The 21,382-nt window shown below is 58.2% G+C and overlaps 1 protein-coding gene across 17 annotated transcripts in view; it reads left to right on the plus strand.

Annotated features, from left to right (window-relative positions):
* The first annotated feature begins 398 nt into the window (after nucleotides 1–398).
* The window catches only part of BIN1 (bridging integrator 1), a 56,960-nt gene continuing 35,976 nt past the window's right edge, over nucleotides 399–21,382 (plus strand). For 4 of the 17 annotated variants that reach the window (XM_045869042.3, XM_045869041.3, XM_064586399.1 and 1 more), the window contains exon 1: nucleotides 402–679. In XM_045869042.3, the coding sequence (XP_045724998.1) occupies nucleotides 596–679 (84 nt within the window). In that variant the 5' untranslated portion in view covers nucleotides 402–595. Of the gene's footprint in view, nucleotides 680–21,382 lie in introns of all 17 variants that reach the window. The other 13 variants (XM_045869036.3, XM_045869040.3, XM_045869039.3 and 10 more) reach the window with 8 other exon arrangements.

The raw sequence follows: 21,382 nt of genomic DNA on the forward strand, positions 1-21,382 counted from the left end.
TGAGTCTATAGGCCAGGAGGAGGCGGAAAGTCCAGCGTGAGGCCAGACCCAAGCCCCAGGCAGGAGAGTGGGCTCCTGCCGCGCGCTCGCAGCCGGGGCTCTCCGATTCCAGGGGCACGCACCAATCGCAGCACTTAAACCCCGGTGTTTGAACGCACCGGTCTCAAAGTGGCCTCCTCTCCCGGGAAGACTGGCATCTTAGTCTCCGCCCCGGGGCGGTGTCATAGGAGCGTCCCAGGAGTCCCACTCGCCGCAGCTCCCGGCACCCGCGCGCACCGCTCGCTCCTTCTTAGCCAAGCGTTCCGGAGCCCGCAATGGCCCTTTAAAAGGCAGAGTCTAGTCCAGAGGGGGCGGGCGGGGGGCACTGACCGCCGCCCGAGGCCCGGCCCCTCCTCCCTGCCCCTCCCTCGGTCTGTCCCTCCCTGGGTCCCCGCGTCGCTCGGCCGCTCGCTCGCTCGCCGGGCGCACGCTCCGCCTCCGTCAGTCGGCTCGGCTGTCTAGCGCGCGGCGTGGAGCCGAAGCCGGGGCCGGACGCGCGGCTAGGGGCTGGGGGCTGGGAGATCGGCTCCCGCCACCGGGCCGGGCCTGAGCCGCGATGGCCGAGATGGGCAGCAAGGGGGTGACGGCAGGGAAGATCGCCAGCAACGTGCAGAAGAAGCTCACGCGCGCGCAGGAGAAGGTGAGCAAGCCCGATCCCCGGCCTCCGCGCGGTCCGGGCCACCTGCCCCCCCTCCCCCTCCAGGGGCTGGTCCTCACCCGGGATCCGGCGCTGTCACCTCCGGACGACCGCGCCGAGGGCCTTCGGGGGTCCATAGGCTGCGGCCCCCAGCGTTCTGGGCGCCTCTCGGGTCCGCGTCTTCTGTCTCCCCACCCCCAGCGGGGGCAGAAGAGGGCGCAGCTGTCCCCTCACCCCCCCTCCCGCGGGTCCCCCGGCTCCCCCCACCCCCGGCTTTGTATCTTCTTCGTCTTTCTGCAGGGAAGAGGCGGCCCACGCTCTTCTCGGGGCGCGAGGTCCAGTAAATCCCACCCTGGAGGCCGAGGGCCCGGAGGCTGGGAGGCGAGGTGGCGCCCCCAGCCCCCCGGCCCCACTCGGGCCACGCGGGCGGGGCCGGCGCTGGGGGGAGGGAGTCTGCCCCTTGTGTCCCAGGGCCTCTCTGCTCCGGGAATCCCGAGGCTGCCCCTCAGCCTTCGGGTGCCAGCGCGGTAGCTCCAGGCCCCTGGGCACTTCCTGAGCCCGCCGTTCCCTCCTCCCCAGCCGCCTCTCCACCTTCTGTCCCCGCCGGCCGAAGGAAGGATCGGGTTTCCTTTCCTGAGAGGTGCCCGAGGCCTGGACGCTCCGGCCCGGCCCCTGGGGAGCACAGCACTGCGCGCCCCACGGGGAGGTGCCTTCGTCCGAGCCTGGGCTTCGCGTTTCCGGCGGCTGGGGAGGGAGTGGTGGCTCCGGCTTTGGGAGCCCACCACCTGGTTGGGGAGCTGGCCCGAAGGAGCTGGGGCCACACCGGGGGCGTGGAGGGCGCCGCAGGAAACCTGGCCCCTCAGTGCCCAGAGCAACTGGCAGCAGGCGAAGGGATGGAGCCAGGGCTTCCCCTGGCACCCTGACAGTGCAGGAAATGCAGTATTGGGGGGCGGGGGTCCGCACCCGTTCAGCTTTCTATCCCAAGCCACCTCTGGTTCATTGAATTGGATCACGCCAGCTGCTGACGCCACTTCCCCTGCCGACTCGGACTCTGAAATCTAGGATTGCAGAATCTGCTCCAGCCAGGGTGGTCCCCCAGTGCCCCCCAGCGGAGTCTGCCTTCTCTCCCACCCGATGCTCAGCCAAGAGTGGGAACTCGGGGACAGGCCGGCCTCCTCCAGCCAGTCTGTGGCTGTTTATAAACAATGACTTTTGCAGCTGAGACCTGCGGGTTCCCTAAGGATGCAGCCACGTGATGGGGGGCCAGGGGCTAGAGCTTCCTCAGCGCCTCCCCAAGAGTCCCGCTGCTCATCCTTGTAGTCCGCAAGCTAAGGAGATGGGTGGGTGTGCGTGGAGGTTAGGGCCCTCAGCCAAGCTCCAGAACTGGCCGGCCCCAGCAGCTGTACACCCTTCCCACCGCCCCCACCCACTCCTGCCCCGGCGGGAGGAGGGATTAGAGCACCACAGATAGCTGGCTGGGGGCTGGGAAGACTTCAGTAAGCGCTGGTGGTGGTGGAGGGGGGCAGATGCTGCTGCCGTTGCTTCCTCCCCCCACCCCCCTCCTGCCCAGGACTGGGTAATCCATCTAGGTGCCTGGAGCCGGCAGCTCTGGGCTAAGCCGACTTCCTGCTCCTCAGGGGCTGAGGAAGATGAATGGGAAGCAGGTTAGCTGAGATGAGTTTCCTGCCCCCACTCCACTGATGTCCTACTCTTCTCTGGCTCCCCTTTGCTCTTTCAGTGTCCCCTTTGCCCTGGCTGCCAGCCTTGTCTCTGCATCAGCATCTTTCACTAATTTCAGGGGCAGTAGGCATGAGCTGTGTCCCCTCCTTGTAAGTGGTAGTACGTCATCACTGACCCCACTGAGCCTCCTCCCCTCCCTCTTCAGCTCCTGTTCCGTGGCCTGGGCAGTTGGCTGACAGCTGGTCGGCCATGGACGCTGGCCTTGGCCAAAGGCTGGCCCTTCCAAGCCTGGGCTGCAGGGGACTGGAGTTGTTTAGTGGTACTGCTGCTCTCTTCCCCTCCGACACTGGGCGCTGGTTAGGAGACCCTCCCCCATCAGAAGTCGGAGAGTAGCCTTCCTTCGGTCCCCTCCCTTGTTGGCCCTGCAGCCGTACCCCCTTCTGGGGAAGCCTGATGCCTCAACCCACACCAGCCTCTCCCCTTTGCCCTCCTGTGGTTCAGAGTCTGTTGCAGCATGGGTCAACGGCTGCCTCCCTAGCACCTTCTGGTGGTGTTCAGGACCCTGTCTAATTCACATTGCCAGTGGTCTCACAGGCACCCCTGCTCCCGCCTCGCCTCGGCCGAATCAATCAGTAATGGGGGCAATTCCAGTTGTGTTGCCATAGGAAGGCATTTCCTGACCAGGGACAAGTGGTAGCTTTGGTGCAGGGCCTGGATACTATCCCCATAGGTAGAAGGGCCTCATCTCTCCTTTTCTTCTTTCCCAGTTTCCCGTCTCAGCCCAAATATCCACCAGGACTCAGAGGGTGACAGTGTGGTCAAGGAAAGCTTACCCTCTGGTGTCTGTGGAGCCAGCTCTCCTGTGCCCCCAGCTTAGTGCGTCTCTCCATGGGTCTTGGCTTGGCATTACCCATCTCATCCTCCCTTGACCCATGCATCACTGGTCTGGGTGCTCTCCCGGAGGGGAGGGCAGATCTGTGTGTGTACCCAGGCATTTACCTGGCCCCAGCAGGTGCCGAGTGACTGTTTATGGACAAACAAGGGCATTTGGGGGCTTGCTTGGCAGCCCTGGTGCAGTCCTGTGGGTGGGCTGATTTGTGCTGTGTTCTCTGCTTTCCCCCGTTCAGCAAACCCTGCCTTGGACATGCGCTGTGCGCCTGGCCCTGGGCCGAGCCCGGGGTGCAGTGGGGAGCGTGGTATGGGTGGTTGTGACTGCTGTGGAGCTTACTGCTGTAAGGTCCTGGGGCCTCTGGCCATGAGGAGGCATAAGAGTATATTGGAAGGGTCACCAGGGTCTGAGCATGGCACTGCACTCCTTGCCTCCTAGCCCCTGGCTGCCCCCAGAGTGCTGGGGTACAGAGCGTGTGCCTGGAGCTTGGGCTCGGGGGCGTCATGAGGTCATCTTCCTATTGCATTTGGCTTGTTGGACCCTCTGTGAATGACTTTATCCATTTTTGGGCCTCAGTAGGGTGGCTGGGCAGAACCAATGTAGGGTGGAGCCTGGGTCAGATGACAGAGGATTAGAGGTTGGCTGGCTGGGCCCCTTGGGGGAGGGGTAGGTGGGGGAGAAGGGACAGCTGGGGTGGGGGTGGAATCTGGCCCGCTGGCCCCTGCTCCTGAGGCCCACTGCTTAGGAGTCCTCATGGAGGGAGGCCAGAGCTGGGCTGATGATGAGCACAAGGAAGAAGGCTCTGGCGGGAGGTGGGAGTGTGCACTCCTTCTGTCCCCTGTGGCAGGCCCTGAGCCTGCTGGGAGTGGGGAGGCCCAGCTGGGAGGGGGCAGGGCCCAGGGCCGGCAAGTTGGAGTAGATGCTCCCCAGAGGGAAGGTGCAATGGCAGTTATTTATAGGACCCTGACACATGGCCATGATGGCACCATGCTCGTCTGGTGGTCAAGGTCTCCTAACAAAGTAGCCGTATGGGCCTCAGCTGGAGCCAGGCCTGTACAACCAATCCTTACCCTCACGACAGCCTTAAGAGGAGCCACGCCATGCGGAAGAGCAGGTGCCCTGGGAGGGGGTCCATCTGGGTCTGCGGGAGGGCCTGTGAGGCACCAGGCTCCTCTCACCTCCCTGCTTCCCCAGGGCCCAGCCAAAAGTTGCTCCTCTCCCCCCACATTCTGCATTTCTCTTTCCTCATCTTGGTGTCCCTCTCTCTGTCCCTGGGTCTCTGAGGACTCTTCCTGTCCCTCTCTTGCAGTGCCCATACCCCACCCAGTGTCCCCTTTCCCTCAGCCTCTCTCTATCTCCCTGCTCTGTGTCTCTTTCCTCTGAGCTGGCACAAGGCTCTTGCCCCTCTCTACCCTCAGAGCAGCTTCTCCCTGAACCTGAATTATCGGTGCAGGTGGTTGTGGTTCACCTTGCCCGCTGGAGGGAAGGCTTCTGAGCCAGCCATCATTTCTGGTAGGGTGTCTATGGGGACTTGGGGGACATTTGGCTAAGGAATGTGGGCATGGAGAGGTTGGAAACATGGCCTCCAGAATTCCCTGAGCTCCAGTGTGCCCTGGGGGGAGAGGAGTCTCCACTCAGGTGAGTCTGCTGGCTCATGCCGGGGCTCAGGGTGAGGCAAAGGCTGTTTTACCCAGGGGCCTGCGGAGAAGGGTATGCTTCCTGGGCTACATGGGGCCTGGAGAAGGTGTTCTGGGAGGGTCTGTGTGGCCAAGGTGTGGGGTGAGAGTGAGGACAGGAGGCCACTAGTTCACTTAAAGAGAAGGGGCCCAGTGTGTTGGGAGTGGTGAGGGGTGGCTGGGTGGTAGATGTGGGCCAGATTTGATCAAGTCTTGTGGGGAAATCTGTGTATCTCTTGGATTCTCAGAGAAGCCGAGGTTTGAACGCTTCTCCTCCCTTCTTTGCAGATGACCCCGTCAGGGGCCCTCTTCCCACCTCCAATTTCAGGTCCCTGCCCCTGGACTAGGCAGTCTTGATCCATTTTGTCCCTTAGAAGCTGTGTGACTTGGACAACATGAAGAGAATGCTTCTGTCCCTCCCTCCTGCCTTAACCCAAGGCCAGGCCTTGCATAGTTCTGTTTCCATCAGGTTCTAGAATCCCTGGGTCCTACCCTCTGCATTAGGCCTCTTTCTTACCACAGGAGAAGAGACTACAAGGGCGCATGGGAGAGACAACATGCATGGGCTTGGCAGGCAGGCAGTCCTCAGTTTCTGAGGTAGTCCTCAGTTTCCCTGTCTAGCTAGGACCTTGGGCAAGTTGCAGGACATTCATGTATAAAATGGGGCAATAATGGTTCCTCTGCACATATTCATTTTGGAGAGTAAAGCCTTGGACAGGGCCCAGCACAAGGCAAGTGCTCACTAAATGCCCACTCTGTGGGGCAGGGCAGTACAATGAAGCGACCCAGGAGCCCGCTGTCCCTGCCTAGGCCTGCTTCCCTGCGAGTGTCCATTTCAGGCCTCTATAGACAGCTAATCCCTGCTGAGCCCTTAGCTGATCAGGGCTTATGATGCCCCAGTGCCTGGGTGGTGGTGGTGGTGGTGGTGGTGGTGTGTGTGTATGTGTAGACGGGCAGCCTACAGCAGGGGAGGGAATCAGACGCTTCTGGAGTGAATCTTAATTCACCTTCCGCATAAACTCGGTGGCTCTGGGTAAGTATCCCCCCTCTCTCTGGGCTTCCTCATTTTGGCCCTCAGTAAAGTAATGGGGGGTTGCTTATTTATTCTTCTATTCATGAAATGAACATCAAGCACCTACTAGGTGCTGGGCATTCTTCTAGGGACAGGGGATACAGGGCTGAACAAAACCATGCCCTACCCTCAGGGAGCTGAGCCATCAGGGAGGGCGGAGGGGTGGGGGGAAGATGGTAGAGAAGCAAGCAACTGTGCTGGCGGGTAGTGAACAGGAGGTGGCCCTTCACTTTTGCTCAGTGGAGTCTGATGAATGGGCTCAGCCTTTCCTGAGCATCCCAAGTACCCCTGCTGAGGACTCAGGTGGGGCTGTGAATGTGGGTGCTCACACAGTTCATGGGATTGGCCAGGGGGAGGCTGAGTGGAAGCTTCTGGTCTCCAGGTAAGAGGGCACCTGGGGGAGGAAGGCTTTCTGTTGGATGCCACTCTGGTATGTTGTGTTTTTCTACAGCCTCTTTGGCAAGTCTCCTTTTGGGATTAAAGGTACAAAGAAAAGGATGCCAATGCTAAAACCACTCAGCAGGTCACTGACAGAGGACAGGCCTGGGCAGCTTCGGAGGCTGGGCAGGGGCTCTGGATGTAGGATGGGAAGACAAAGGCGGGGGGACCCTGAAAGAGGAAGAGGGAGGCACCGAAGATGGCCCAGACTTGGGGGCAGGCTCTTGGAAGACTTTTGAGAAAGCTGAGTTTACAAAACTCTCCCCAGGCCTTGCTGCCTTTGGGTAAGTCTTGTTCACCTCTCTGAGCCTGTTTCCTCACCTGATCTAGACGACATATGCCACGGAGCATGCTGTGCAGATTAAGTGGACTGAAGTGGAGGACAGGGCTCATCATTTCCCAGAGGAGCTGGTCTTGTGCCGTGGAGGGGGCCCTCTCATGGGAACTGGCTGGTACCTGGGGCCCTTGGGGCCTCTCCAAAGAGACTGCCACCTCCCAAAGAGGCCACCCACTTGTGGACTGGGCAGCAAAGCTGGCTCCATGCTGAGGGCTGACAGGGGTCAGTGCTGGGCAGTTGAAAAGGGAAAGGCAGGCTCTTCTTTCTCCAAGGGAAGCCTTTGTCAAATATTAACTTAGTGATAACAGCCATGGTTTATTGTGTACCTGCTGAGTGCCAGGTGCTTGGTAAAAATTCTCATCCCACTGCAACCAGGTGAGGTCATGCTGATTCCCATTGAGCAGATGAAGAAACTGAGCCTGAGCAGTGGTGTGACTTGCCCATGGGCTCTCCCAGTCAACTGTCTGGCTTACCACGTCTCTGGTGGAGCCATGCAAATGAGATATGAATCTCTAGTGACCCTTCCTGACCTCTCCTGATCAAGAAGGCCTTGTCTATTAGGGGAATCATTTGACAGGTTTGGGTCCCCAAGACCTTCTTCCTCCCCCATTAAAGGAGATTTGAGGGCCCTTGTCCCCCACTGGATCCTCACCTGAGTATGACCTTTACCCTTTTGAGATGTGTGGTGGGCTCTGGGGTGAGGGGATGGCCTGAGCTTTCCTGATGCAGTCTAACACAAGAGTTTCTGCAAGAAAATGAGGACAAAGGAGGCAATGTGGTGTGTATGTGAGTGTATGTTTTCCCAAATATAAAAGCCGCATCCAGTTCATTCAGTATAAAGAAACCATCTTTATTCTGAGAGTCTGTCTCCTTTTGTTTATGTTGTTGCAACAGTGTTTCTTTTATGAAATGATGTTAATACTAGTTATTTTTTAATGTTCTTGGGGGAAGAAATAGTCATGCAGTTGAACACACACACACACACACACACATACACACACACCTTTTCCTGGAGTGGAATCTAAAAGTCTGGGACCCACTGCCCTGGGGGAGCTTGCTGCCCATCCTTGTGGACTGGCTGTGTGGAGTGGGAAGGCAGCTCTCCTGGGTCCAGGCTTGAGTCCGGCCCATGGTAGCCTGGGGCCAGCCTCCTAGAATACCTGCTCCCTGAGGGTGGGTGCTGCTTCCTGCGGTGGCTGTGGCTTCTCCAGCTCAGCGCGCTGTGTGTGCTCACAGGGATGCATGGATTCTTCAGGCAGGCCTGGCAGAGGCCCGGGAGATCCCCTGGGTTTTCGGGGTACAGGGTGGGTGGGGTAGGGCAGCTGGGGCTGTAGGATTTCAGGCCTTCAGAGAGCAAAGGAGGCCATAGTAAGAGCTGAGGGCTTGGAGTCGGATGGAGGGGGGCCCCTGCCCCCCTCCACAGGCCATTCGGAGGGACTCAGGCATCACAGCAAATACCATCTCCCACAGTAAAAGGGCCCAGGACTGTGGTGGAGCTTACCTGAGCCAGGGGCTGCAGTGCTTGGGCCCAGAAACTGAGGTTCTCAGGAGTGGGCAGGGGCCTTGCTGGGGAGCCCTGCCTGGCTTTAGGCCAGATGCCAGAGAGGCCTTGGCCTGAGCCCTCTGCCAGAGTCTTCTTCCAACCTGAGGCAGCTTTGGGTGACAGAAATGCCAGGGATTGCTGACCTGGGGGCCTGCGTGGTTTGCTGGACCATGACTTCACTGTTAGGGCCAGTGAGAGGCTGCCCTCAGACCCATTTCCACCGTACTCTCTGCAGGCCTTCTTCCCTCCGCTTCCTGGACCTTACCTTCAACCCTGCTGCTCAGCAGATGGGGTGGGATTGGGGCCCCAGCGTGGGCCAAGAGTGGGAGTTGGAGCCTGGCTACAGACAGTGGCCTCAGGGCACAGAGAGCCATGGTGCCCTGGGGGTGGGCCTTTGTGCCTCCCATGCTGTGCCCAAGCCTGGGGCCACGGGCCAGCCCCCCACCGCTGCCTCCACCGAAGGGTGGTGAGCGGCAGACATGCCCGCCTCTGCAGGGTGAGGGCCGCAGTGGCTCTGGGCTGAGCCCCCTGGGCTGGGGAGTGAGTGGGCAGCAACAACCACCACAGGGAGGGACGTGTACCAGCTGGTGTGAGGCCAGGGCTCCGAGGCCTTCTGGGCCCCTGCAGGCCTCCCTGACCTGGAGATGCCAGGGTGTCTTCTTAGGGATGTCCCTGCTGGCTCCTTGTTTCAGATGCCTCAACTTACATTGAATTAATTCTCTCAGGTTGGGATGACCTTATTTATTCTGGCTGTCATTCCCTTGTTTGTGGCTTGCCCACTGTGGCCCAGGATGCTGAGGTGCTGAGGGTACTGAGAGAGAACCTGCCCCTGTCCTCAAGGAGCTCCCAGAGCCCGTCACAGCACTGGGGAGAGATCGAGGCAAGGGTGCTGGTGCTAAAGAGCTTCTCATCCAGCCAGGGCAATCAAGGAAGTCTCCTCGGAGGAGGAGGCACCTGAGCTGGGTTTGAAAGGCAGAGGAGGTGGGTTGTGGGGAGGGCAGGGACGTTTTTGGCAGACTGGGTGGCTGGACTTTTCCAGGGTGGCTGGAATGTGTGTGAGTGAGGGTGGTCGGGATGAGGCCCAAGACCGAAAGGATAGATGGGGGAGAGCAGGCCCTGGAGGGCCGGGAGGGACCCCAGGCCCCTGTGTGCCTCAGCCTGCTCACCTTTCTTCCTCATATGTTGCCTGAGCAATTTGTCTGTTTGTCTGTCTTCCAGTCTGGGCTTAGCCGAGAACCCGGTGTGTCACTGTCTAGGGCTGAGGGAGCCCCTGGCTTTCTGAGGAAAAGGAGACCCACCCGGGGTGAGGGGGTGAGTCCTGAGTCCCCTAAGGGAATGACCTCAGGCTTGGCCAGGGTAGGATCCAGGTGTGCCCAGGAAGGCACAAGGGGATCTTGGGTCGGGCTGCCATCCTGGAGTCTACCCTGTCAGGGCTGGGATCACAGGGGCTGGGTGATGTCTGTTTCCCAGGCTTGCTAGAAAGGCACAACATCCTATAGTCCCCACCCCACATGTGTACTGCTTCTTTGTTTTGGGGCCCCAAGGTGACACTGAGGGGGGGTGACACCACTAGGCTTGGAGAGCCTAACAGCTGGGAGGGGCCATCAGTGCATCAGTTCACCCCTCTTCCGGCACTCCTGTGTGCTCTGTCCTTCGTGGCCAGGCCACTGGTCAGATGGCCATGGGGGGGCGTCCCCTAGCTCCTGGGTCAGAGCAGGGGAGGGTCCTCAGAAGAGGAGGGTCCTCAGGGGAGGAGGGGTCATGCCAGCGGGTGGGGGCCTCTGGCTGTAAGCGCAGACTGCTGGGAGAGGCGTGGACAACAGGAACAGTAATGTCGGTAATGTTGTACGGATGGAGGCTCAGGGGGCAGCGCTGGCTGGTGAGGCACGTTGGGGTTTCCACTCAGGCCTGAGGCTGGAGGAGCCATCAGAGGCTGTGGGGCCGGAAGGGGGATCGGGTGACGGTAGAGCCTTTGTCAGACTGGCCCCTTTTCCAACAGCTGCTGCTACTTTCTTTGGACCCTTTGGTCAGCTCAGCCTCTCCTCAGGACCGTCGCCAACATGCCTGAGCCCTGGACGAGCCTGGGCCTGCCATTGGGCACTGGGGACAGACCTGGCACAGGAGACCTGGGCCGGGAGAGGCCCCTCAAGGGGACCCCCGCTCCCCACCCACATCTGCCATGGCGCCGCTAGTCTCTGCTCTGGGATGGCATCCACTCTGCCAGGACATGTTAACTATCTTGGGGCCAGATCTAGGTGGTGTGTGGATGCAGGTGCTAACCCGGGGCCCCGGAACATTGGTAGCTGGGCAAGGACAGAGGACAGATCTAACCGGGGTTAAGAGGTGTGTGTGGGAGGATGGAGTGTGGCCCCAGTGACCACTTGCCTCCTCTGTGGTCCAGGGCAAGCTGCGCCCCTCTTTCCTCCTCTGTACATGGGAACAAGAGTTCCTGCCCCCACGGGCTTGTGGATAGGGCCCAGGAGGAAGTGATGTGATCAATGCCTGGTCCCTGGTGGGTGCTGACACACGGGTTTTTTCCCAGGGAGCATCTTGGGGAAACCCCTGAGAACCCACAGGTATGAACCATTCTGGCTTTTGTGTTTTGAGCTTTTTGTTTTGTATATGACAGGATTCTTGAAATTGAGCTGCAGTGTACCTTTTTTCCCTCTTTTTTCCTGTACTGGCTGAAAAAGCTTAATTGGGAGGGGGTGGTATCATCTCCTCCAGGAGGGAAGTCAGAGCCCCCTGAGCCAGAGCCCCGTTGAATGAGGTTGGGGAAGGACACACGGTTCCAGGGGGGCTGTGCTTTCAGGGACCAGATGCGGGGCATGGAGCGGGGGACAGAGGTGAGGGGTCTCCCATCATTCATTTACTCTGGGAGCCTGATGTGCAGCAGAAGAGCACAGGCTTGAGAGACCTGGCTTGAACCCTGGCTGGGCCTCCGAACCCCAGCATGCCCATCTGGGAACTGAGAAACCTGAGATCCTCTTATCAAGGGAGATAAGGTGAACTCTGCTCGTGGCAGAGCTGTGTCTCTGCTGGGTCCAGCTGGCTTTAGAGGGTTCCGGGGGCGGGGGCGGGGGGGAAACACAGTCTTCTTATCTCTGTGGCATTGTGTAATTCTATGAAGAACCCTCACACCCACCTTTTTTCATTTGATTCGTTGTCTCGCTGACCTGTGAGGTAGGCAGGACGGGATTATGGTTCCATTTGGCAGATGAGAGCACTGAGGCTCAGGGAAGCCCTGGGATTTCCTACCTTCCAGCCATCAGACTTGGCCCTAGGTTGGTCTTTCCTAGGTGCTGCCCCTCCCATCCCTGAATCCAGGGCTAGGGAGAGACTTTTTTTTTTTTTTTTAAGTAATCTCCACACCTAAGGGGCTTGAGGTCAAGAGCTCTACCTACAGAGCCAGCCAGGTCAGCCAGGCTCCCCTAGGGGGAGACTATTGAAGTGCAAATGTGCATGCCTCTGTGTGTGTGTGTGTGTGTGTGTATGTGTATGGTGGGGATGCTGACCCTTGGTTGCCCCAGGAGGCTGGCACATCAGAGGAGAAGGTGAAGCTGCAGAGCTGGCCCTTCCCTGAGTCAGGGGTTTCCTCATAGCTTGGCATCCACCAACCAGCTCCATGAGGGAGGCGGGAACCTGGCTGCCCCCAGGAATCAAGGGACCCAAGAGGGTCAGATTTGGACAGAGCTGGCCTGATCTGCACTCCTTGGGAAGCCCAAAGGTAGAGAAGGAGCTGAGCACAGGCACCATAGCTCCCACCTCCCACTAAGAAAGAGTTGGGGGATCCTGGGGCAGGGGACACTTAAGGATGAGCTAATGGCTGGGGGTGTGAGCTGAGTCCTGATCTGAAATGAGAAACAAAATCCACAATTAATTGGATGCATTTGCTGAACCTAGGACAGGATCCAAATACTGTTGTTTTTCTGAAATATAAACTAAGCCCTGGGGTTATTAATTTGCATCCCCTCCCCACCCCCACAAGGACAGTCTAGCAGTCTGTCCTGGCAGTGGGCTTGGCTGAGCTAGAATGTCACCACCTTCCCCAAGCTGACTGTCTAGCCCACCTGGTTGAGTGGACTGTGAGTCTGGAGGAGGCCACGACCAAGGCAGCCCCGGGTCCTTCCTGAGGACGTTGGGGGAGGCCCTGCCTTGGATCTGGTGGACCGGTGGGGGCCGCATCCTCATGTCTGATCCTGGCACTGCTGGCCCAGGGCGCTGCAGAAATTACCTTGAGGGAGAGCTGAGTCAGCACCATGGGAAACCCATGGTCAGCAGCAGGGCAGAACCTGGTGCCTGCATTCCTGCTTTGTGCCACTGCACTCACAGGTCACCCTGCCCGTTGTGCACTCCAGGAGAGCTGGGGAGGCCGCCACCACATTCTGCAGCCAGCGCGGTGCTGCTCCTGAGCAATGCGGTAGAGAGAGAAGCCTCTAGGAGTCAGGCGCTGTCAGCACACCCTGAGACCCGAGATTCTAGCTCCTGTTCTCCTTCTCTTTTATCTGGGACCTGGGCCAGCTACTTAACCCTTCCTGCTTTGGTTTGCTCCTCCGTAGAATGGGGTAACCATCCTCCCTGCTAGACCCAGAGTCTTTGAGGGTGGAGGCTGGTCCCATGGTAAGTCTGTGACCCTGTCACCTGCACACAGTAGACACTTAATGCTAAGTGAGTTGGAGTGAGGCTCCAGCGGAGAAGCAGTGGTAAAGGTTTTACAAAGCACCTTATGCGGGGTGGCAAGGTCAAAGGCTCGGGTTCAAATCCCAGCTCTGTTGCTCTCAAGCCCTTGAACTTGGGCAAGTTACTTATCCCCTCCGAGCTTCAGTTTGCCTCTTTGCGAGGATTAAATGGGAGAATGGTGTCTCCATTTCACACCAAGGACAGAAAGTTGGGGTGCCAGCTCCCGGAGCCAGCTCTACTCTGGGGTGGGGGTGGCTGAGGTGCCTTAGGTGGGTGTGGAGTGTTGGACTGTGCCTTGGCACTTTGTGTGTGTCTTGTTGGGCCATCTTGGCCAAGTCTAGGCCAACCTTGGCCCACCGGTGGTGCAGGAGTCCAGACCCAGCGTGAAATCTAGATGGTGGGCCTGAGGCCTTCAAGGAGGAAGGAAGGAGGCATTGCTTGGAGAGGACCTCATGGGGGCGGGGGTGGGGCGCTGGGTGACAACATGCCCCCCCCTTTACTTCCCACCCTTTCAGCTCTCCCACTCTGATTTCCTCTCCCTGTAGGCAACAGAATCCCTTCCAGCTTATAGACGATCCAGAAGTGTCCAGAGCTGTAGCACAGGGTGGCCAGGGGCCAACCTTCAGAATCTGGGATCGGGTGTCCATCCCCAGGCCTTGCCCCACTGTGATCTTTCCTGTTTGCTTCTCCTGGCCCCATCCCATGATTTAAAAAATTTTTTTTTTTAAAAAGGATTGGTAACTCTGTCTGGCTGTTCAACTTCCCCTTTGTGTTGAATTGTGTTTCTTCTGGTAAGGAGGGCCCCAGGGGAGGAAGGGACAGGTGGGCATGAAACCCTCTCCAGCAGGCATAGAGGGTGTTCTGGTGTTTGCTATGATTTTGGGGGGTCTTTGCCATCCCTCCCTGTCCTCACTGCCTCAGCCCTTCTGGAACCTTGGTGGGAGCTTGGATGTGTTGAGTGGAGGGATACAGGCGAGATCCCTGGGGTCCCTCCTTAGTTGGTGAGACAGGGGTTCCAAGGCTGATGGTCTGCATGAGCCCCGGGAAGCCAAGTTGGACAGGTCTTTCACGGTCACCTGGTCCTCACTTCCCTCCTTTGGTTATAGAGGTAGGACTCTGAGACCTGAGAAGTGATGACATGCCCAGGTCTCTGTGGGCCCCACGTCATCCCCCTGAGCTGTCCCCGGCGCCAGCGAGGCCTCCAGCCCTCTGTTCCTGTGCACCGACCTCCTGTGTCTGCCGGGGCTTGGGGGGGTGGTGCCTTCCCCCTCAGTCTGCCCCTTGCCCACCCATTGCTTTAACCTCCCCCCAGAAGCGCAGAAAAACAGGATGCAGGATCAGCAGAAGGAAGCCTGCAAAAGCCTGTCCTGGCCCCTGAATATTCATTCCATCTCCCAGGGGCAGGGGCAGCCATGTGACGTCCCCCAGTCTGTGGATGGTCCCACTTGCTTTCCTGACTCCAGCCTTCACTCTCCACCGGATTACTGGATTACCAGGTGGTCAAACACCCCTTCCCCTCCGGTCCCTTATCAAATCTCCCCCTGCCTCCACTAGTGAAATGCAGTGGAACTAGTCCTCGTCTGCTGGGGAGCACTGAACTAGCCAGTCCTCACCTGTTGATTCCCCATCTGTGAAGTTGGGGATCCCTGCGGTGCCCTCACAGGTACTGGGGACTTGTGGACAGTCCAGGGCTGAGGCAGGGACGTCTCGAGCACGGCTTTGGGGCAGAGGGCGGCCTGGGAGTGAACACAGGGACCGGGGTGAGGCCCCCCTCCCCACTGACTGCTGGGCCATGTGTGGATTGTCTGCACTTTGGTGGGCTGGACTGGGTGGGAGCTATTTAAAGGTGATTGTGGGCGTTGCTCCTTTGAATAACAAAAGTAACAATAACCAAAATAGTAGCAATAATGTGTTTGGAAAAAAATACCACATATCTTATCTCCTTTAAGTACTGTTTAATAGTTCCAATTTCACAGATGTGGACATGGAGGATTCCAACTGGTGAAATAAATGAATGACCTGTTTGCATATTTAGGTCGAACTTCTCTGATAGAAACAGACATATCCAAAGGGCTTAGGGCATCTGGAGGGGCAAGTGAGCCCCTGTGCATGGGGTGGAGTCAGGGAAGCCTGCCTGGAAGAGGTCATTTGAAAGGCCAGCATGGGCTGGCATCATTAAGGAAGAAGGGCCTGTCTCCTTGTGGAGCTTGTGGGCACCCAGGGCTGAACTTTCTTGGTCCCAATGCAGGTGGGTACTTGACCCTCTCTTCCCCTGGCCCTGGCTTTGTACCCTGCTGAGCTGTGGGCTGGGCGCGTGCTTTGTTGCTCTTCCACGCAGGCCGTTCCCCCACTGAGCTAAGGAAGCAGCCGATGAGGGGTCTGTGGGAGGCGGTGCACTGGAGGGGCAGAGTCCACCCCTCTGTCGATGGCCTAAGTCCTGGAGCCTCGGGCTGAGAATAGCACCCACACATGCATGGAAGGGACAGATGGGGTGGGTGGTGGCCCTGGGGGTGGTTGTGCTGACATCTCTGAACAGGTGGTGTGGGGTGTTGGGCCAAGGGTGGGGTCGTTCCTGCCCTCTGCAGGCCCCATGCAGCATGACAGGAGGCCCTGTGTCACTCAGATGCCCTGGCTTCGAGCCTTCTCTGGGCCTGTTCATAGAGTGGGCTGTATCCCAGGTCCATGCCAGGAATGTCCAGGTGCATCAGGGCTACTAATGGTGGCTGCTGCTGGTCATAGCTGCTGTTTGGTTTCCACGGGATCTACCGTTTTAGCCTCTTACTACCAAAGGGGGCCAGGGTAAGGGGGTGGCGTGTAGGGTCCCTGCAGAGCCTTGGGGTAGAGGAGGCTGCTGAGGGGAGGTGGATTGGTGTTTGCCGTCCACCAGGAGTGCCTAAGCCTGAGTGAGTCACAGGGAGTAGGTGCGCTTGGTGGCAGGCACCAGGGAAGGCGTGTGTGGGCTGGGGGTGGGAGGGTGGGGCAGGGTGGGGACTAGGTGGGAGAGGCTGCCTGAATTTCTGGCTTCGGGATAAGGAATCCCAGGTCAAGATAGGAGTAAAGGAATAGAAAGGAAATCAGCCACCACTTTGTGCTGGGCCCTCTTACCTACTCAACCATTCTTCATCCTTAATCCTCCCCTTGAGGGAGAGGTCTTGGCTCCATTTTACTGATGAAGCTCAGGGCTCAGAAAGGGGTACTCCCTGCCCAGGGTTGCACAGCCTGGGCCTGCTCCCTGAATCTTCTGTTGTGGGGCCTCTCATAGCAGAAGAGGTCCTGAGCGGGAGATGCTCCGCCCTCTCTCCTCTTAGCAGCTGTTGCGACCAGACACCCTGAGCTGGACGTCCCAGAGCAGGAGTGGCTGAGGGGGAAAGTGGGCAGGGAATGGGGAGTTCAGGAGCCTGATGGTGGGGTCTGCCCTGGCCGCCCTGGGGTCCTGGCTGTTGTGTCCCCACCTCCCTCCCCGACATCTCTGGGCACCTCAGACTCACCACAACCCTCAGCTGTCCCTGTCTTGGGTGATGACTGCTCCTTCCCTCTTGTTGCTCAAATCCTGGAGTCTCCTTTGCTTCTCTCTGTCACCCCAAATTCAGCCACTTCTCACCATTTCCTGCCTTTGCCAAACCACCTTTAGCTCTACCTGGGCCATTGCAGACACCTTTTAAATGGGCTCCCTGCTTCACCCTGCTCTTGAGTCTGTCCCCACACAGTAGCCTGGGTGTTCTAACACTGAGGGTCAGGTCAGAGCTCCCCAGGGCTTCCTATTCCATGCAGAGATTCAAAGCCAGAGTCTTCCAGGGGCGTCCAGCTAAGGCCCTGTGGTCTGGCCCTTGCTGTTAGGGCAGTTTGTGCAGTGGTGAGAGCACATGGCCTTTGGAACCAGGCTTGGGGTTTGGATTCCAGCCACCCAGCTGGCTGGCTGTGTAACCCTGGGGAGATTTTAAAGCAGTGCCTCAGTTTCTTCATCTGCAAAGTGGGGATAATACTAGTATTCCTTTTTGAGGATTTGGGGAGATAGATAGATGAATCAGGTGAAGTGCTCAGCACCTGGCGTTTTAGGACTTCTTCCTCCTTCACCCACCCTCTTACTTTCCCTTTGCGCTGACCTTGCTCTTCCGACCTCAGGGTCTTTGCACTTGCTTGTCTTCTGTTTGGCAAGCTCTCTCTCCTTCATCAGGTCTCAGCTGTCACTTCCCTGAGCTACTTCCTAAGAACAGCACCTCCCTTGCCTCACTCTTTCTGTGCACTGCCGTATTTTTGTTTAGAGACTTGTATTACCACCAGTCATGCCTCTTCTTCAGAGTGTTGGCTCAGGATCTTGCTTCGCTCCCTGAAGAACAGAGCCAGGCAGGCTGGGGGAGGGTGTTCAAGATGAGCCCCCATGAGAGCTCTCCCAGCCCAGGGGGCTGCATCCCGGAGTCCAGGGGTAGGGACTCCTTACCATGGACAGCATGTGAGGGGCAAAATCAAGTGGGAGCTCCCGAGGAGGGAGCAGCTTTGGCCCTCCTGGAAAGTTGGTAAAAGTTCCTTTCTCCCCCTGGAGTGTGGATGGGAGGAGTGGAGGGCTCTTTGGGGAGGTCTGGACAGTTGGGTGGTTTCTGATTGTGGAAGGGGGAGGCCTGCCTCTGTCTGGGTGGTTCTGGCCCTTCCAGAAGACCTCCTACTCACATGGAAGACTAGTTCTGCTGTCGACTAGGGAGGGGCTCAGCTTGGTGGGTGGTCCCTGAGGGGAGGGGCGCCTTTCCCCAGCCTGGGCCCCTCCAGCACTCCCTCGGGCCTCCAGTGCTTCTTTTAGCCTAAACCTCCTTTCTGCTGACTTGGCCCTGAGATCATGGGCTTTGGGCCTCAGTCTCCTCATCTCTTCTCACGGATTTGGAGAACACCTGTAAGCCTTTAGGATGCCTTTGGATGAGTGACTGCTGCTGTTTTGTGGCTTCCAGCTCACCCACCCGAGCTCAGCTGGGCCCTTCTGGCTCTCCCTAACCCCTTCCCCATCCTGACGTTGGCCCTGCTGCCTCTGCTCCCCTGTGCTCTGTTCGGGGCTGTTCCAGCCTCCCCACCCCAGCCCACCGTAGCTTCCCCTGGGCTCTGGGTGGCCCTAGCCTGGCCACTGGCCACACGCTTATCTGCTGAACAGGCTGGAATTTCAGGCCCCCTGGGAGGGGAGGGGAGAAGGGAAGGGGAGGCTTTCATCCGCAGTCCCTGGGGAGGGAGCCTTCCCTTCCACCTGGAGAGGTGGGTATGGAGGAAGAGCAGCCCCCGGCCCCCCCACCTGTCTCGGGGGTTAGGCTTCCAGCCCTGGGACTGACGGACTGACAACTGACGAGGGCCATAGAGCTCTCTGCACTCTGGCTTTTGACCAATGAGTCACATTTCAAGGCATTGTGGTGGGGCGATATCTGTGGCGGCCAAGTTTTTATAAATCCAGTTAAGGATGTAAAAAAGAAAACCAAACATTGCTCTTCACTCTCACCAGTGTTTCGTAAAGGAAAGGGAAAATCGCTAAAAGAGGAAGGAGGTAATTTTAGAGTGACTGTCTCCCAAGCAAGGCCAGTTGGCTTCCTCAGCCAGTTCTTACTGGGGCCCCACAGAAAAAGATGATGAGTCTTTGTGGACTGGTGTCAGGGAACAGTGACTTCCAGAGCACGAGGACTTGTTAAAAAAACAGATCACCAAGTGGGGGTGAGGTGAGGAGCTTCCTGGGTTGGGGGAGGGGCAGGGTGTGTGCCCAGCCCCACCTCAGTTGGCCAGTAGGAATGTGGAAATGTTTTTCTAGTTTTGTATTTCATGGCAAAATCTTTGCAAACTTTGCATTCTGCTACACAATCTATCTGTGTTGGTTATGTCACAAAAGTGCTTTTTTGTTTTTAGAGAGGGAGAGAGAGAGTTGGGGACAGAGGGAAAGGGAGAGAGAGAATCCTAAGCAGGCTCCACGCCCAGCGCAGAGCTCAATCCCACAACCCTGAGATCAGGATCTAAGCCGAAATCAAGGGTCAGATGCTTAACCGACTGAGCCACCCAGGCGCCCCTTCAAAAGTGCTTTCTTTAGCAGCTAAATCTTTGGAATGCAGCAAGTGGAGTCGCAGCAAAATGAATCTTTTGTAGTAAACTCTAAACATACCGCCTGTGATGGCTGGGCATCTGTGTACTCCCCACTTGAGAATTACAAGTTGAGTTTGGGCTTTGGAGTCCATCAGGTTTGGGGGCCTGGCTCTGCCACTCATCAGCCGAGTGATCTCCCTGAGCCTCAGTTCCTTCATCTGTAAAATGAGACAACAGTGCTCACCTCAGGAAATCCTGCTGATGTGAGCCCAGCCGGAAGGGGGTGTCAGAGGTGGTGGGCCCCCTCAAGGTACGTCCTCGGACCTGGCTCCCCGGGGTCATGCCTTGCAGTGTGATCTTCATGGAGCTCAGGAGGAGGGGGAGCCCAGCTGGGCTGCGATCTGACGGTGAGGGGACCGCTCCAGAGTGGGAGGTGAGCTAGCAACACTTTTCCCCTGGGAGGAAGGCAGGATGTCAGATGCCAGTCCTCAGAGCCAGCCTCTCTTGCCACCACCTTGCAGCCAGCCTGGGGAAATGGAGGTCCTAGGATGGGGATACAGCAAGACCAAGAGAAGGGACCAGGGCCCCTTGGCCAGGCTTGTTTTTTGGGGGCAGAAGTGTGTGTGTGTGCGTGCGTGTGTGCATGAGTGTGTGTGTGTGTTTGGGTGGGGAGAGGGAGCTGGAGTCTGGAGGCTCTCTCTCCTCCCTGAGACCCACCTGCCTGGGTCTGCTAGGTCCTTGCCTGGCCTGGAGCCCTGCTTGCTTGCCGTCTGAGCTACTGTTGGTTTCCCTTTCTCTGGTTTTCTCTCCATTTCCCCTTCCTCATTCTGGCTTCTCCTTGCACAGCATCTCCTGGTCTCTACTCTGCTTCTCGCCTGGCTCTGCAGCCCCTTTGTGGTTCCCTCCGCCTTCCTACCGTGCCTGGGGGCGACTGAAGGGCCGTGGGCAGGAGCCCCACGAGGAAGTGTGTGTGAGTGTGTGTGCATAGACACGTGGGCAAGCATCAGCACGTGAACACGAGGGTATTGGGTGCTCCTGTGGCCTGCTCATGGGAGCCTGGGAGTGTGCAGACAGTTGCTGCGTGGGGGGCCTCGGTGCTGGGGAGCATTCTTGCCTCCCGGGGATGGAATGCTGTTCCTGGCTCTTGCCCAAGGCTCGTGTTTCAACATTTATCTTTCTTCAAAAGTCTTGGAGCGTTTGGGAAGTTGTAAGGGAAAGCCTGATGTGCGGCCAGCCCGGCACTGCAGGAGGGCTAAGGAGTTTTATTGGCCAGGGCCACTCTGCTGTGTCTTCTGGACTCGCTTTCTGGGACCCTGGGCTCTGCTCCCAGGCAGGAGCCTCAGTGGTTTCTCCCTACTGCCGGCTGCAGCGGGCCTGGAGTGGGGCCACACTCCTTCCCGGAGAGGTCAGGCCCCTCATTCTCCCCCTCTCCCCTTTGCACAACCCAAAAGCACAGCAGCAGCTCTGGGGCTGCTCACCATGACAGACTGGTCCCTGGGAGACCCCCAGCCTTTGGGGGAAGCACGGCTGCCTGCTCTGAAGGCAGAGCTGCCTGACTGCTCTGTGAGTTCGTTCACCGGGCTCTCCGGGAGGAGGGGCAGACTTTGCTGGGGCTGCATGCTAGATGAGAAGATGCAGCCACTTCCTTGTGCCCAGGGGCAAGAGCCACAGCCCTGGAGGGGCACCCGGTAGAAAGGACCCAGGAGTCAGGAGCCCTGGGTCTAGCCTTGGCCAGGCAACAGGCTACCTCCGCACTCTTGCCTCCCTCTTCTTTCTCGTTAAGTGAGAGTGCCAGGGGCCCACTGTAGAAGAAGGGGCCAGGGGAGGAGGGTCCTGGGGAAGGGCCTCAGCCTGCAGCACAGCAGGGTTCAGCAAGGCTGGTGGGGTATCCTCAGGCCAGACTTACTTGTTGGAGCCCATTGCCTCTGCCACCCCCCCACCCCCACTCAGTCACTGGCTAGAGCAGCCCATGGGCAGTGTGGCCTCAGCTGGGACCCAGTGATGGTCTAGCTCATTTGCCACAGCAGATGAGATCTGAGCCACATGTTCACGGCCACTGCAAAGCCACAGTGTCCTGGCTTTGCTCCTTCTTAGCCATGTGGCCGAATTACTTAATGTCTCAGCCTTACCTTTCTTATCTCTAAAGTGGGGCTAAGAATATGTAGCTCAGGACATGGCCTCAAGATTAAATGAGATACTCAGGAGCAAGGCTACCCAGTAGCAATGAACACACCTCCCCCTGAAGACAACCAGGGCCCCTTGGAGAAATGGCTGATTTTAGGGGCAGATGCAACGTGTCAGAGAGTGGTGGGCTTGGGGGCCTACCTCCTTTCTCTCCTGTGCTCTCTTGTG

This window comes from Mirounga angustirostris, unplaced genomic scaffold (genome assembly GCF_029215605.1).
Source record: "Mirounga angustirostris isolate CCGP_5_RB_7025 unplaced genomic scaffold, mMirAng1.0.hap1 SCAF_3, whole genome shotgun sequence".
NCBI classification, from domain to species: domain Eukaryota; kingdom Metazoa; phylum Chordata; class Mammalia; order Carnivora; family Phocidae; genus Mirounga; species Mirounga angustirostris.